Source organism: Podarcis bocagei (genome assembly GCF_964188305.1).
Source record: "Podarcis bocagei genome assembly, chromosome: 10".
NCBI lineage: Eukaryota > Metazoa > Chordata > Lepidosauria > Squamata > Lacertidae > Podarcis > Podarcis bocagei.
The window spans coordinates 27450719-27468222 of NC_138135.1; the positions used below are offsets into that span (position 1 = coordinate 27450719).

General features: G+C 42.0%; 1 protein-coding gene across 3 annotated transcripts; it reads right to left on the minus strand.

Moving 5' to 3' along the window:
- Positions 1-1300: 1300 nt before the first annotated feature.
- Positions 1301-14651, minus strand: NFYB (nuclear transcription factor Y subunit beta). 3 transcript variants are annotated; one of them, XM_081210980.1, is made up of 7 exons: positions 14492-14651; positions 9462-9555; positions 6930-7060; positions 6134-6331; positions 3914-3992; positions 2418-2497; positions 1301-2211 (listed from the first exon to the last, which is right to left on the minus strand). In XM_081210980.1, exons 2-7 carry the CDS (start codon positions 9553-9555, stop codon positions 2179-2181), a joined length of 615 nt encoding a protein of 204 aa, XP_081067106.1. In that variant the 5' UTR covers positions 14492-14651; the 3' UTR covers positions 1301-2178. The 3 variants fall into 3 exon arrangements, with proteins under 3 accessions (XP_081067106.1, XP_081067107.1, XP_081067108.1); XM_081210981.1 differs by lacking the exon at positions 14492-14651 and adding an exon at positions 13431-13591; XM_081210982.1 differs by lacking the exon at positions 14492-14651 and adding an exon at positions 12846-12941.
- Between the last annotated feature and the right edge of the window lie 2853 nt (positions 14652-17504).

Consider the following 17504-nt stretch of genomic DNA (forward strand, 5'->3'; position numbering starts at 1 on the left):
ACCAACTTGAATTTCATCTAGTTGGTCAGGATTGATTCACTTACGAAGATAGCAGTGGCACAATATAAGTCTCCCATTGTTTGTGAGAATATCCGATGCACAAGATAAAATTACCAAGGCGAAATGCCATTTCCTGGAGAACTCAAGATAGTTTTACACAGTAGCTCAGGAGTCATCTGATAAAAACAGCAAGAGGGACAGTATATAACGGCATATTCCAGGAAAATAAAATGGCAGTTTGCACATCAGGGTTCTAGACATAACAGTTCTTCAGACTGTCATACCTATTTGTTTTAAAGTATACTCTAACCACAGATTCCTGAAAGCAAGTGGTGAATAACAACAAACACTCGTCTTAACTTCCTATTTAACTATGGGGGATGATTTACAGAAAGTAGTGTTTTAATAACATTAACTACCCTGTCGTGGAAGCTGCTGAACACTTGAGTTCTAGACTTACATTTTCCATATAAAATATCAGACAAGAATTATAGTTGGATGAAAGTTCTGTCCTTCTACAGAAGTCTCCCCATACTTACTATGGGGAGCATTGCAGCATATATACAATTCTCATCATACACATAACTTAATTGTTTTGTCCTAGCTCCATTATGAAAAGGGCCATACTGGCTATGGATAGGTCCTACTGAGGCCAACTTCACTTTTTGTTAAGTTCCCATGCCTTGTCAAGTGCATCACCTGCATTCTTCGGCTATGTGGGACCTGAGGCAGCATTTGAGCTTTTAGCTCCAATACATAATTCATAAAATATGTGAAACAAGTCAGCAATTAATCCTAGTACAAGGCGTCTGAACAGCAGAACTATAGCTCAAAGCTTCCAGAAAGCCGGGTAAGAGAATCAAGGTTCCCCACCCCTATGCCTTGCAATTGCTTTGAGCTATAGGGTGGCTAAAGCTAGCAGTTTTATCCTAATAGCAACAGTATAATGTTGCACCAGCAAAATATTCACACACCCCCCCCCAATCTAGACACTAAATGTACCAGAACAGGTGGTCTTTGGCACAATCTGTTCATATGCAAAATTAAGTAATATTATTTAGGTATATGGCAGTTTATTGCAAAGATGGGAAAACACCAGCCAAGTGCAAACTGAATTCTTCCATTTCAGATCCATTCAGACACAAGCATACACCCACACACTCCACAGATGTTATAAACAGTTCAGAATTCCCATCAAGCATGGAAATGGAGAAGTTTAGAGAATAATGATGAATTACCAAAAGACTATCAAACTGTTGCAAATGAGTAAAGAGAATTTGGCTTTTATGAAGAGAGATCATAACTTAAAAAGGGTTTATTTCAAAAGCAGTGAGACGAATGCCCCTAAGTCAATGGAATCAACAAAAGAAACTCTACTACATACTTCTAGTTGTTGCAAAATAGGGACTGCACTACAATGTACAGTTAACACTGTTATGGGGCACCAGGCAATCCACAGAACTAGCCCTGCAGAAGACAGTTATTGTCTTGTGAAAACTTGTGCAAAGCAGTTCTTGGTAGATTATGTCCCAAGCTTCTAATGCTAAGATCTAGAGACTGGATACTTCTGGATTCACATTAATTCAATCATTACATTAAAACACTGGGAGCACTTCTTTTGAACTGCTGGCGTTTGAGGAATTCCCTTTCAAAGTCGAAATATTAATAAATATGTTAACGCAACTTTAGTCATGCAAGACAGTTACAAAACAAAATCTCATTTTTTATAATAAAGGCAACTTGCATTCAAAATGAACTGTACCCTTATGTTTTATTCAAAGGGTAAACTTGAATTAATTACCCAGCTGTTTACTTGAATTACAAAAGTAACATGATTCAATATGAAAATAAGAAACTGTCTACAAATCTCTGACAGTAGTAAATTGCAATATACAATGCATACAGGAGTTATACAGAGCAACAAACTCTTGTACAAAACAAAAATACTTTAATACCTTTAAAATCCAATTTCTTTTAAAATCATTCATGAAAAAAGGTTTGAGTCAGAGTTCACACCTCAATTAGTCAAGCCTCAGGCAGCTACATTACAGCTATTATATATACAAAGTGACATTTTTCTTCTCACCAGCCATTTTAAACCAAAGTTTTCCTCCCTTTCAGCATTCCCATTTCCTTGCCCATCTCTTTCAAGTTCCCAAATCCAAAGCCATCTTCAAATCATGAGAACTGAATTTGCTGAACACCAGAGATCTAGGGAGTGCAAAACAAAGATAGGTTAATTTCAACAATTTACAATAGAAGCACATGCATTTATTTGGAAGGTTCAACTGTTAAACAAGTGCTGATTTAGAAACATTGGACTTGTTTATTACCTGTCTGGTTGCTATCAGCTGTAGCTACAGAAACTGGGAATATTTAAATATAAGTCAGGAGAAAAAGAACCGGAAGCACTGTACCTGTTGATAAGATGTTGTATAAACCATAACATTTTGTTGTTGACCATCTGCAGTTATTAAGCCTGCTGGCAACTGGTTAGCTAAAAGAAAGAAAGCAGTTTAGTTAAGGGACTGAATCCACAGAGAATGATACTCCAAACCAAATTTAATGTGTTCACCATTAAACAAAAAATGTATTATGGCCAGTGTACAGTGTATCAGGACACCACCTGATATTGCAAATGAAATCTAATCTCTTTCACTGGTGCATATTAAAAACAGAGAAACAAAGGTACCAGATAAGATTGAGAAACTTGAGTGAAGACAAGAAATTTAGACTCAAGACAATGAAATGGTGGCAGCAGCATCAAATTTGGAAAATGAAAGAAGTTACACTAGCATGAAGTTTTGGAGTGCTCTTGGATCTAGAATGGTCACTGAAGATACAAACAGCATCTTAGGGAAGCCAGAGGAACTTAACTCTTCCTACAGTTATCCACAGGCCCAGCCTGGTAACCTCCCAGCTGGGCTACTGCAGTGTAATACCTTTGAAAAAGGTCCATTTGGTCCCCAAGCTAAATTATTTGATAAGATTGGCTGTTAAGATTACTTCAGTGCCATGTGAACTGGCATCCAGACTATTTCCAGACCCAATTTAAACAGTTAACTTTACAACCATGAATGTCTTGAAATCAGATTTTCTGAAGAACTGCCTTCTCTCACATATGCCCACCTGAACCTTAAGATTATCTTCTGAAGCTTATTCAGGTGCCCCCATCAAATGAGGCATATAGGGAGAGGGAGAGAGGGCCTTTTTAGAGGTGGCACCCCAGTTGTGAAACATCCTCCCAGAGACACTTGCTTGGCATGTACTTTGATTTCTTTGGCACCAGGTGAAGACTTTTCTATTTTGTTGTTGTTAGAATGTTGGACTAGGATCTGGAGCCTAGGATTCAGATCCCCAGTCATGAAGCTCACCAAGTGATTTGAGACCAGTAATTATTTCTCATCCTCATCTACCTTACAGTGTTTTAATGGGAAAATGCTGGAAGTGCTGGTGGGAGGCGCCACTGGCAGGGCAGAGATTAAGAGCCATAGGTTGCACCTTGAGCTCCTTGGGAGGAAAGGTTGTATATAAATGTAGTATTAATAAAATACATATTTTTTTCATGCTTTTATGTTACTCACTCTTTCTAGCTTTACCTCGTTTCTGATTTCATGTTGCGTAACCCACCCAAAGAACCTTTGCTGTTGGGTAACATATAAATATTGTGAATAAATATAAATAAATAGAACTCAGGAGATGTATACATGTGCATGAACCAGCCACAAGGTGCCAACCACAAAGCACAGCCTCCAGTGCATTTCAGTGCACCATTCATGGACTTCTACATAAACCACATGGCAGCAGTACTTGGTAGGTTGCAGTCCCTTGGTCATATTGACAAGCTTCTTCCAATCTCAAGTGTCAAGTATCAAAAGCAAAATCTGTCCCAGCAACTTCAAGTGTTACTTACTAAATGCTTCCTCTGTGAGCTCCTCACTCAGGCCATCTGCTGTGGTAACTGCTCCAATACCCTTTTCTCCTTTCATGGCCTTGAAAAAGCATAAATGATGTTTTGTATGAGGATACAAGCACTTTCAACCACTTAAATCATTGCACACTTTTTGGAACAGCAGTGTAGTTTATACGCAATAGGTTTTTCAAACCCTGGATCTCCATTACAAAATTCTGTAATTCTACATATTTTGTACACCAATAATTCTATCTGTATTCTTGGTGTGAATGTTGATAACATTTTAAGATCACACCTGTAGCAGTGTAACCAGCAGAGTAGCGCAGCAGAGCTTCAGGATCTTCCCCCTTTGTTATTGCTAGCCATTTCAGAGAAAACCCCTTGCTCACTGAGTTAAGTATAAAGTGTTTATATTGCCTCAAGCAACAAGATAACTATTTACACTATGTACATAAAGTTAGGAGATGCTGTGCATCAGAAGCTATACACTATAAACTAACTAAGCAGAGTAAACCTGGGTTCAGTCTGTGTCACACAGTCTGCATTCAGTCAGGAGGTTTGTAGTCAAAACTGGAAGCTTGGCTCAATCTGGAGGCTCGAAGGCTGAATGCAGCAGGCTCTAAATTAGCCAAACCAGAGATTCGCACAGAATTCTCCCCTTGGGTGAGAAGCAAGTGTGAAGAACCCCCCTGAGTTGTGCCAGAAACCTATGGGCTTGAGCTGTTTTCAGGAGGTCCACTACAGCTGAATTCTAACCCTGAACAGAAATGAGGCAAGGTGGAAAGGCAGCTCAAGAGACAGATCCAAGCACAGTTAATGCAATTAACAGCAATATTTAAATTACAGGTGTGTGATATTTCCTTCAGCTTTTATTGCAAGAGGTCTATGGTTCTTCAGCAAACACAACCTCTCATATACATATTCTAGTGAGTGGTTGCCAAAAACAGGAGGGTGAAAGGGTTGTGGGAGCTAGACCTCGTGTCACCAGAAACAACTAGGAAGATTCAAGAGGTTGCATGTCTGTAGCAGCCCAAGTTGCCACTTGTGCATTTGAAACTGCAGCAGTTTAACCTGTGCATCGTAGCCCGTTGGGATAAGAAGGAATTATTGCTGGCACAAATTGCACACAAACAGCATTCAATGTGAAAAGGAGCAAAGGGCAGGGATGAGCAATGCTGAGCTACTGCCACAGAAAGCGACTGCAGATTTCTTTACACATTACATTAAGTGCTCATTTCAAACATTTTGCAATGTAGCTTCTTAACAAAATAAATAGGTAAAATCAAAAATCAACAACCAGAGCTGCATCAAGCTGCTCAGGAGACTCTTTCTTTCCACTGCTGCTAGTTCACCCTCCTTATTGCTGTTGCCCCTTAGCACGACCCACAGTAAGAAGGAAAGTAAGAAAATGACAATGAAGAGAACCGCCGCCACAATCTGTCCCCCACATCATTATGGGATTACAAAGAACAAAGCAGCTGCCCCCTCCCCCTCCCCCATCTATCCTATCAGGCATTAGGAATGTTTTAATCCACTGTCATAAACCGCTTTGGGGCTTTTAATATGAAGTGTGACCTAAAAATGTTTTTAAATAAATAAAAATAAAAGAGCAAGTGTGTGGGCAATAGCTGCTGTTCTTCTTCGCCAGAATAAGTACAATAATGTTAAATAGATGCAAGGTAGAGAGGATAGAAAGTCTACCTGTGACATGACAGATCCAGATAGGAAGTGAAACATTGCATAACATATGGGAAGAGGAGAAGAGTCAAAAGGGGAATGCAAATGCTAGATTATTCAAGCTTCGCATTGAATTTGTGGAGATGCTTGACCATGTGCTCTCCTGGACTTGACACATTAAAATAAAGCAATTCTAAATAGTGCACCATGCGATAATAAAAACATGAAGTAAAAGCAGCAAGCTAGTAAACACAAGCTTCTTTTTCAGACCAGTGCATGCCATCTAAGTTGCAACACGAATCTAGCAGGGATAGAAAAAGGCCAAATCCTTAAAAGCATATAAACCAGCTGGTTCATCAACAAAAATTACATATATTTTTTAAAAAAAGAAACACAATAGCATTTACGTTCTGAAAATAGGCTTCATATAAATAAAATTTTCAGTCAACACCCCTGGTTTATATAAAATATAAAAACAGTAATTAGTCATAACAGACAAAATTCCAAACTGTTGTAAAGTAAAACCACAGAAAGATTACAAACCTCTCTGAACTTCTGAAGGTACAACTTCAAAGGTTCCACGTAGCTGTCAAATCCCAGAGTGGACATGGCAAAGAGAATATCCTCCCCATTTATAGTCTTCCGTTTTTCTTGATGACACCTCTCACTTGCTTCCGATGTTATAAAGCTTATGAATTCACTTACGCACTCCTGAACACATTCCTTTGCATCTTTAGCAATCTAGAATAATCAGCATCAGAATCATCATCATCTAGTAATCAAACTATTTCTTGTTTCCAATCTGAATTAACCCTACTATATACACCAGCAAAACTGCCAACAAAATAAAATGTTTTGGGCCAGTAAGGCTACCCCAAACAGAACTGTTTAATTGTACACATTACCTCAGTTTTGAAATGTTTGACAATTTTGAACTGAGTAGTAGTTTTTTAGAAATAATAATAATTGAAAAACCAAAGCTGCCATTCATTTAGAGTAGCCTTCCCTAACTGTGTGTCCACAGATGTTGCTGAAGTGCAACCACCAGCTAGTATGCAGAATGGTCAGGGATGATGGGATGTAGTCCAGCAACAATTGGGGACCTAGGACCAGAATCCCTCCATGAGAGGCAGATGCAAAAGTTGTTTTGGGCAGCTGGAGATGTGGAGGATTAGAAAGCACTTGTACTTCCTGCTCTCATTGTTACATCACATCTGAAGGAGCTCTCAATATTTGGTCTTAAACCCCCACTGAATGCAACCCAATGATTATGCCACATTTAAAAAAATTCTATGATGCATTCTGGAATGCTAGCAAAGCTCTCTTTCTGAGTTATTACCTTTCCTGTCTGAGGTATAGCATTCTTCATTATCCTTGCCACATTTGCAATTGGAAGATATATATCTTGTTCTCTAAAACTCTCTTTGGAACCATTTGTGTCTTCATGATCATTCATGCTATCCTCCGTATCTAAAAAAAGAGAGCATAATACACAAATATTAGCTTTATATGTTGTACCCCTTTGAAAACCTCACTTACACCCTGTTTTAGGGTTGCCATATTTTGAAGAGCAAAAAAAAAGACACATTTGCCAACTTTGCTATGATAACTCTCATTTTAAATACCTGTCATATATGTAGGCTATAGAAGTTCACATTCCCACCTTAAAAATGTACAAAAAAGTAAACATATACACTTTCTCATTCTTCAGCCTTCCTGGATGATCCCAGCATGTCAAAATAATCTGGGCTGAAAATTGACATTTTAGGAGCACGAAGGGGGAAAAAGGGTTACATAGCTTATCACTGTATGACACATACACACACATCTAGTTCAGCATTGTCTCTACTGACCATCAGCGATTCTTCCAGGTTTCAGAGAGGGTTTGCCCCTACCAGGAGATGCAGAAATTGAACCTGAGGCTTTCTGCATGCAAAGCATGTAGTTTAGTACAAAGCTATGGGTCATCCCCAAAAGAGCAGGCATATAGGACACGTCTGGCAGAAACTGGGCGTATGACAACCCTACCTTATTTGGAAAACCACCTCCCATTACAAAGCCTTTGACCATCATCAAAACAACTGGGAAACACAATGCTGGACTAGATAGGCTTGTAGTTGAAACCAGCAGGGTTCCTTTTATACTCTTTATGTAGAATCATAGAATAGAATCATAGAATCATAGAGTTGGAATAGACCACAAGGGCCATCGAGTCCAACCCCCTGCCAAGCAGGAAACACCATCAGAGCACTCCTGACATATGGTTGTCAAGCCTCTGCTTAAAGACCTCCAAAGTAGGAGACTCCACCACACTCCTTGGCAGCAAATTCCACTGTCGAACAGCTCTTACTGTCAGGAAGTTCTTCCTAATGTTTAGGTGGAATCTTCTTTCTTGTAGTTTGGATCCATTGCTCCGTGTCCGCTTCTCTGGAGCAGCAGAAAACAACCTTTCTCCCTCCTCTATGTGACATCCTTAATATATATTTGAACATGGCTATCATATCACCCCTTAACCTCCTCTTCTCCTGGCTAAACATGCCCAGCTCCCTTAGCCGTTCCTCATAAGGCATCGTTTCCAGGCCTTTGACCATTTTGGTTGCCCTCCTCTGGACACGTTCCAGTTTGTCAGTGTCCTTCTTGAACTGTGGTGCCCAGAACTGGACACAGTACTCCAGGTGAGGTCTGACCAGAGCAGAATACAGTGGCACTATTACTTCCCTTGATCTAGATGCTATACTCCTATTGATGCAGCCCAGAATTGCATTGGCTTTTTTAGCTGCCGCGTCACACTGTTGGCTCATGTCAAGTTTGTGGTCAACCAAGACTCCTAGATCCTTTTCACATGTACTGCTCTCAAGCCAGGTGTCACCCATCTTGTATTTGTGCCTCTCATTTTTTTTGCCCAAGTGCAATACTTTACATTTCTCCCTGTTAAAATTCATCTTGTTTGTTTTGGCCCAGTTCTCTAATCTGTCAAGGTCGTTTTGAAGTGTGATCCTGTCCTCTGGGGTGTTAGCCACCCCTCCCAGTTTGGTGTCATCTGCAAATTTGATCAGGATGCCCTTGAGTCCACCATCCAAGTCGTTGATAAAGATGTTGAATAAGACCGGGCCCAAGACAGAACCCTGTGGCACCCCACTAGTCACTCTTCTCCAGGATGAAGAGGAACCATTGATGAGCACCCTTTGGGTTCGGTCAGTCAGCCAGTTACAAATCCACTGAGTGGTAGCATAGTCAAGACTGCATTTTACCAGCTTCTTTACAAGAATATCATGGGGCAAACCTATGTGTTTACAGATATTACATTACAAGATCCCAGAAAACTAGATTTTTAGGACATATTGTAGATCTACAAGAGACAGAACTGGTAATCTTAAGGATTGCCACAAAATTTATTTTTAAAACTGTTTAAAATATTGTTAAAATGAAACGATTGGTTCAGTACCAATATGAGCTTTTTCTCACATTACTTGCAACACAATGCTACTCATTAAATATGTCCCACTGGGTGATACCCAACTACCAGTAAGTCATACTAAACGTAGATCCACTGAAATCAATGGACGAACATCTGATAGCACCCATTAGGTTCCATGCGGCTTGAGCCCAAGGAAATGTGCACAGGATTGAAGCATATGGCACACAAGTACTACATGGTATACATTAATTTTATCATTGCTGAGCAATGGTCTCATAAAAGAGCTATTAATTTAATACAGAGCTGTGAATGAGTCTTATGATATGGTCTTCTTTTACAGACTATGATACATTTTCACAGGGCTGCAGTAACGTCTCTTCTACACGTCTGCAAGCTGCAATGTGAAAAATGACAATAAGAATGGACACTGTCTTTGACCAATACATTACTTACCATCATGAGGCTGTATCACATAGTGACTACCACCAATATAGTCTCCAGCAATTCCTAACTGAGAAGCATCTGTTGTAGAACTATCACCATCCATCTGGAATAAAAGGATCCGAGTTTAGAACAGTCCACTCCACTTGACTAAGCATATTGTTCTTAAAAATCTGAGTACATATTTCTGATCCAAATACCTGAGATTTGAAAATATAAATAGTATTGCATGCCCACTACACATGATCTTTGCTGCCTAACATGCAACAGCTTATTCAATCTAAGCCTTCTACTGAAGAATTTTAGTGTAATACAGCAGTACTTCTATTATTTATGAATAATATGAAGCTTTTATTATCCAAAAACACTTTATGTCTGTGAAGAAGGCAACTACCCACAGCCAGAGGTTCAGGGGAGGCAGATCATATACAAGGGCTGCAAAATACACACTGCTGAAGATTAAAGGGCTACACTTGAAAATGTTTTAATTATCTAAATAATTGAATACTTCTGAGAGATGTTACCAGTTTTATATTATGTATAATAGGGGACAATGTTTATGAAGTTACCAACAATTTTTCATTAAACAATACTGAGTTTATTTCTGTTAAATATTAATAAGTTTGGATGACCTCTTTAATGCTTTGACTATGCTTCAGCATAACCATCAAGTTTAAATAAAAACTATACAGCTAGTGCTTTCTCTCAAGGATCTACCTATTATAACAGAGTGCAACTTCAGCATCCATGTTCTCCTCCTGTCTAACATGCCATTATTTAAATCTGATCCAATGTACCACTGTTGGCAAGATGACAACCGCTATCCTAGAATCCTTGCTTTAAATCAAGTTTCATTCACCCAACTTTTTCTGACATAAGAAAGTTATCAGCTGAGGCAAAAGCTGAAGAAAATACCTGACATAATTTACTTTAAGATTTTGTACAGAATCCAGATTTGATAGGAATTGTCATTTAGCCAAGACTGTTCTTTGGAAGAGGTAACTTACGACTCCAAATAAGAAAATGAGCTTTCATGAGTTGAAAGTGACCCTTCTTAAGTTACATGAAATAGCCCTAATGATGGATACTGTACAGAGGCCTATAAAGAGGCCACTGCCAGCATGTCTTGTTTATAATAGAATATCAGTTAGTTGTCTACAGATATCTTATATCACAATTGTCATTTGGAATGAGAACTTTCAGTATATAATTTTCAAGCATTTGTAACTTTCAAATTATGCAATAAAACACTATGTTTTATAACTATATTAGTCAGGTAAAATAAAGCAAAATGTTCTGGCTTTCTGGAAATCATTGAGCACAAGAGCAATATGTAAACATCACACTGTGAAAATGCAACAATTTCTCTAGAAATACACAACATTCTGAAGACCTGCACTTTAGGGGATTAGTACTGATGGAAGTCACTGATTCTGCTTGTTTCTGAAAAACTACTATGAAAATAAAAGAGGCAACAAAATGCAGCTTAACCTAGACAAGACAGAGATGCTGTTAAGGGACAATTCTTCTGACCAGTTGAGTGGTGGTCAACTGATTCCAAACAGAGTACCACTTCTCCTGAAGGAACAGGTTTGTAGCTTGGGAATTCTATTACTGTCACTGCCTGCATGAGTGCTCTCTGTTTAATAGAGTGCCCTTCCCTTCCCAGCTTTAGCTGGTACCCCATCTATATCCTTATCTGGACAAGGATAACCTGGCTTCAATTCTGGTACCCTCCAGATTAAAATAAGGCAACATGCTATGAATGGGACTGCCTCTGAATAGAGTTCAGAAATGGCAGATAATGAAGAATGCAGTGGCCTGATGGCTGTGGAGTCTAAACGGTCTAATCATATTACATTAATTCTGGCTAGCTTCACTGGCAGCCAATACATCTCTGAATTTAGTTCAAAACACTGGTTTTAACCTATAAAGACTTACATGGCATGGGACCCCAACACTCGATGGAATATCTCCTCAGACAGCAGGGGTTCAGACAACTATGAACCCCATAGTTGTCATCTGAGCCCAGGTGCCCCATCAAAGAGAGGTGAAGAGAGTGGCAACAAGGTTGTACCTCTCCTGTTCATGGGACACGCTCCCAGTGAGGTGCCCTGGTGCAGACATTAATATATTTATGGCACCAGGGCAATACCTTCCTTTCCTCTGAGACATTTGGTGAGTTGATTATATAATTAATTTTCTTTCCCCCCTCTTTTTTCTTTTCTTAAAAATAATAATTAATTTTCTACTGATAACTGGCTATTGTGCCAGTTATGCTATAGATATTTGGCGTGGTGTTTTTTTTAGCATTGTTTTCTTAAATTGTGTTCTTTTATTTTGTTTCATTTGTATGTTTTATGGTGTGTGTTATACTGTTTATAAGTCACCTTGAGACTATTTCAGTAGGTGTCCAACAAACAAACAAACAAACAAACAAACCAACAAACCAGTACTTAATCCTACTTCAACATTTTCCTGTTTTGGAATTTCCAACCATCAGTTCAATAACCAATCTAACTACAGGACAATTCCATACTAAATATACACAAGGACATCTCACCAAATTTTCAAGTGAATGTGGCTCTTAAGAAAATTAAACCCAAGTTGGGCACAGTTGCAGGATTTTAATGAGCACGGTTAATTCTAGTGCAGCTACTCAGCACATAGTACTAGAACGTATCAGATTGCCTTCAGGCTAGTTAAGGCCATGCTGAAATCAAGAAGACTGCTGCAAGAAGAGGCCTTTAACCTTATACAATAATACTTTTTTATTCAGAAAAGTTTTTGCACTCATTCTATATATTAACACCTTTCTCTAAGTGGCAATCTTTATGTAGCCAAAATGGCACCATCCACAAGAGGGAGGTGCCAGCAGGCATGGTGGGACAAAAATTGCAGTACAAAAAATCTTTAGGGGGGTGGGAAATCCCAACAGCGTTTAAAAACAACAACATGATGAGTGTCTGCTGGGGAGAGAAGATGGAAAACGGGGGGGGGGGGGAAGAAGCTTGAATAGGTGGTAGAGCGCATGGCTGGCTAGCACCATGACACTCTATAAACTGTTCAATGTACTCTTTTCTATGTATTTTACTGCTTGCGGTATCTGTCATTCTGCTGGTAGAATTGTGCATTCAAGTTCGCACAAGCAGACAAAGGCAACCAATACAAGATCGGTTCTGTCAACCTGTCTTGTTCCTGCATGAGAATTCCATGTCAGCATGGAATTGTCACACAGCATATTGCGGGTTACCTAGAGTTTGTTTACAGTAGGTCTAAGCTAATGCTATTCAGTGTTGGTAGGCAACCCCAGGAAACCAACAGATCACATACACTTTGTATACAGGGAATATTCATTCTAGAATTTTGCTGGGTGCTTTTAAAGCCTTTATATACCTAAAAGGAGAAACACAAACTGCCCTAACAAAAGAGTAAGTCTTCAAAATGGGTTAGTTCACATAACTGCAACTTGGACTTGTTTTTCCACCTGTAAGACTTTTTGACTAGACGAATAAAACAAAGTCTGTAAGACTTTTTGACTAGACGAATAAAACAAATGGAGAAATCAGTTATGGTATGCAAAACGGAACAGAGGTCTATGACTGAGTTATTTTTTTGGGGGGGGTGGGGGAATCACAGAACTCATGCCAGCCAGCTAGTTTGTACTCTTAGGATTCACACAAACAATTCAAATCTGATGGGTACATTCACACTAGGCAGGTGGGGCCAGGGACAAGTCTGAGGATTGAACAATTCCAGTGGCTGTGTAAATGAACTCTATAAAACAATGTTCTTGACAAGGAGACTTCACAAGGAAAGGGACTGGGGGAGGATGGAAAAAGAAGCTCGAGTGTGTAAGACAAAAGACAAACCTCCCATAACAAGACAGAAGTAACTGGTAACGTTTGAACATGTGGAAGCTAGGAAAATGACACCCCCACCCCCGGCTAAATGGCACCCCAGAGCCACAAGCCCACCCACCTTTGGGGTTCACACGCGTTGCGACCAGGACTTAGCGAGACAAAAACAGCAGCTTCTCTAGCGTGCAGAGCGCTTTTTGACAGCTTCGTTTCTCCGCCTCCCCAACCAAAGCCACTCTGGAGACCGCGAAAGGCGGCCATGTGCAAGGGCTAGGCGGGGGGGAGCGACGACTGTGTGGGGTGTGTGGAAAGAGACTTCCAGACCATCGCCAACGTGGTGGCGAGGGGAGCCACCGACCCCTTCGACGCCCCATTCCCCCTTCAGGGAACCTCCAAAAAAAATGGGAAAAAAAATGGAGGGAGACGGGTGGTGGTGGGGGGAGTAACAGAAGAGCGAGCAGCAGACAAAAGCCCTTGTGCACAAATAGACCCAACTCCACCCCAGGAGGAGAAAAGGAGCAGGGGGGCGGCGAAAGGGAGGGAGGGAAAAGAAGGGCGGCCTCCACGAGGGAACAGTAGAAGAGGCTCGGGCCGCGCGCTTGGCGGAGAGGGGGGTGGTCAGTCCTCAACCTCGGGGGTCCCCTCCGACCCCCAGGTTGGGAAAGCAGGAGAGGAGAGGGAAGGCGCCTCGGGAGGGCTATTGACTCGGGCGGCAAACGCGGCTCCTTTCGACACACACGCAACCCCCCCCCAACCCGCGTGTGGTGACACGCTCCTCCCGCCGCCGCCGCCGCTCCTCTTCCAGGGGTCAGCTCCTGTCACAACAGCCCGTCTCCCTTCATGGGCCTCGGCCAACGGCCCCCGCTTGCTTTCCCCTCTCCAGGCCCCGAGCAACGGCCGCTAGAGCCTCCGCTCCGCGGCGGCAGTACAAAGACGCGGGCGGGCGGGCGGGCCCGGGCCGCGGTCTTTCTTCCTTCCTTCCCCCCGGTTCCTCCTCCTCCTCCTCCTCTCTGTCTGTCTGTCTGCCTCTCTCTCTCGCTCGCTTTCTCCTTCTCCCCGCACTTCCTGGTCCCCTCAGCGACGGCGCGGCGGCAACGCCGGAGCCCGGGGAGGGAGACGGACATTTCATTCGAGCCTGCAGTGAAACCGGTTACCAATCATTGGCCGGAGCCAGGCACAAACCTCCAGTGCGGCCCTGGTTGGCTCCCTCCGCAAATCGGCTGTTTGGTTGGACAGAAAATGGCTGCGAAGGAACCAGTCCCAGCGCGGAGCACCGCTTCCCGGAGCCGGCCTGCCCTCCCTCCGCGCCGCCTCCTCCTCGCCAGCCGCCGCCCCCTCCCTTCGCGGGAGGGCTCTTCCCGCGATGGGGCGGCCCTCCCGCCGCTGGCCGGATCCTTCTCTCCCCCCTCCCTCCCTCCTCCTCCTGCTTTCAAACAGCTGCGCGCCTAGAAATAAATAAACTATCAAACCAACAACTCGACGGTCACAAGCGGTGACGGCGGCGCGCGCTCACACACGGGCGCGCGCGCGGGCTCGTCTGAAGAGTCCTGTTTTCCTGTCAGAACTCAAGGCCGGCTCAAGATATTTGGGCACCTGAGGCGGACCCCCCCCCTGAAATGGCGTCTCCCCCCTCCCCGCCAGGGACAAAAGAATTACCATGTGTCCTCTTTTTTCTTTTCTTTTTTTACCAGGACACGTCCTCATTTTCAGGGGTAAAATCAGTGCCAGATTTACGTATAAGCTAAACAAGCTATAGCTTAGGGCCCCACTCTCTTGGGGGCTCCAAAAAAATTAAAGAAAAACAACATTTCCAAAATATAAGATAAAAAACAAATAAAACAAAACCTACATACAGCAACAGTGTTTGGTGTTGTTTAGGCTCCTATGATGTCGCCTGCTAGCCTGCTCCCTAAAATATCACTGGTTTGCTCATTTCTATATTTAGGGTGCCTACATTCTGCATGGACTTGTTGCATGGCAGCATGTTCAAATGGCTTTAGATACCTATTAGGTCCATAAATTACCATATACCAAATATTCAACACAAAAGAACATTGAAAATTTGTTGTTGACAAAGGACAGCTGGACATATAAAGGGCCCCATTACCTTCAGTAGCTTAGGGCCTCATCAAACCTAAATCCGGCCCTGTGTCCACAAATAGAAGCCAACATAAAGTAGGAGTATTTAAAATGAGAGTCTTCATGTGGCAGCCTTAAGGTTGAGGAAATGGAGGGGAGAAAGAAGATACGATATGGGGAGATCTGCCGCCTTGTGGTGGCACCTCGAAAGTCTTATCGGCTTTGGAGGGCTTTGACTGGGCAAATTCATGGAAGATAACACTATCAATGGCTAGTAGCACAGGGGTGCCAACTTGAATGAAATATTGGGGGGCGGGCCCTCCGCCATGCATAATCAATCACATGACATGGTGCACACACAGTTTTTGAATGCAATGCCCATCAACCTGGGGGGGCAGTCCCCTCAACTATTTAATGTGGGGCCAAAGGGACCTCGGGCCCTAGGAGTTGGCTCCTATGCTAGCAGAGGTGTAGCGCTGCCACCCCACTTGTGCCCTTGGCAAGGAGATGGATTGATGTGGAGAGGCACAGTTTTTGTGGAGGGACCAACCTTGCCTTGCCAACCCCTAGGTATGCTACTGGCCGCAATGGCTATATACTGCCTCCATGGTCTGTGTCCATAATGCTTCTGAATACCAGCTGCTGGAAACTGCAAGGGTGCTTTTCTCGGTCAGATCCTGCTTGTGGGTCTCCCACAGGAATCAGTTGGCCACCGAGAACAGGGTGCTGGATTAGATGGGTCATTGGCCCGATCCGGCAGGCTCTTCTTATGTTCTTGTCCCAAAATGTGCTTGGGAGGGCTTATGAGCCCTTGGGCAGGAAAGGAGAATCATCAAAATACTTATCTCCCTTCAGCATTTGATTGGGGTGGGGTGGGGTGGGGCTTAGATGGAGAAGATGGATTCAGTTGATTGTGTTATCACTTATTATTAGTGCTATTGTGAAGTTACTGTGCTTATTTTGCACATGTTTAAGCTGTAATTGAATTGCTGCAGACTACGTTTTGCAATCACTTGCCTCTTCAATCTCATTGTTTAGAGATTTTTAAAATCTTCTATACCACGGTGGTACAGCCTGTGGCCTGTGGCCCACAGGCAACCCGCAGGAAGCCTTTTTTGGAGACCCTTGGCAACATTCCAGAAAGGAGATCTTAAAACCTTAAAAAATAAATAAATCTGTCATGCATTGTTAATGAATGTGCATACATCTGTTTGTGTATTAAATTTGTTTAATAATTAAATATCCTAACTGTATTTAATTATATTTATTTAATTAAACATAGAATCATAGAATCATAGAATCATAGAATTGGAAGAGACCACAAGGGCCATGAATTGTGTATATTAAATAATATTAAATAGATTGCGAATACCGTATTTTTTGCTCTATAAGACTCACTTTTTCCCTCCTAAAAAGTAAGGGGAGAAGTGTGTGCATCTTATGGAGCGAATGCAGGCTGCACAGCTATTCCAGAAGCCAGAACAGCAAAAGGGATTGCTGCTTTCACTGCGCAGCGATCCCTCTTGCTGTTCTGGCTTCTGAGATTCAGAATATTTTTTTTCTTGTTTTCCTCCTCCAAAAACTAGGTGCATCTTATGGTCTGGTGCGTCTTACAGAGCGAAAAATACGGTGCTTATTTTACACTATGGAAATCTAATTCAGTGTGGCCGGTAGGTTCTGTGTTGAAGCACTCTGGAGGCCCACTTGGTATTAAAAGTTGGATTGTCCTATTCTATCCCCATTTGTTTCATTGGAAGCCATTCATAAATGAAGTAAATACAGACATGCCAGCCAACACTTTATGCACCTGATTACAACATATACTGTTGTAAGCAAAAATCAGAGAGATTCCATTCTGAGGCGATCATGCAGAGAATGCATGCTTAAGACATAAACAAAGATTAATTAGCTGCTGACCAGACCAACATGAAATAATTAAGATCAAAAATACATTGAAAAGGGGACAGAATCAAATAATTGTTGGAAGGGACCCCGAGGGTCATCTATCCCAACCCCTTGCAATGCAGGAATCCTGCCCACAGCAGTTCATGGAACAAAGAAGAGTGATTTGCGTCTGTATCTGCCTGGCTTTGAGAAAGTGCCTAAGGCAGTTTGT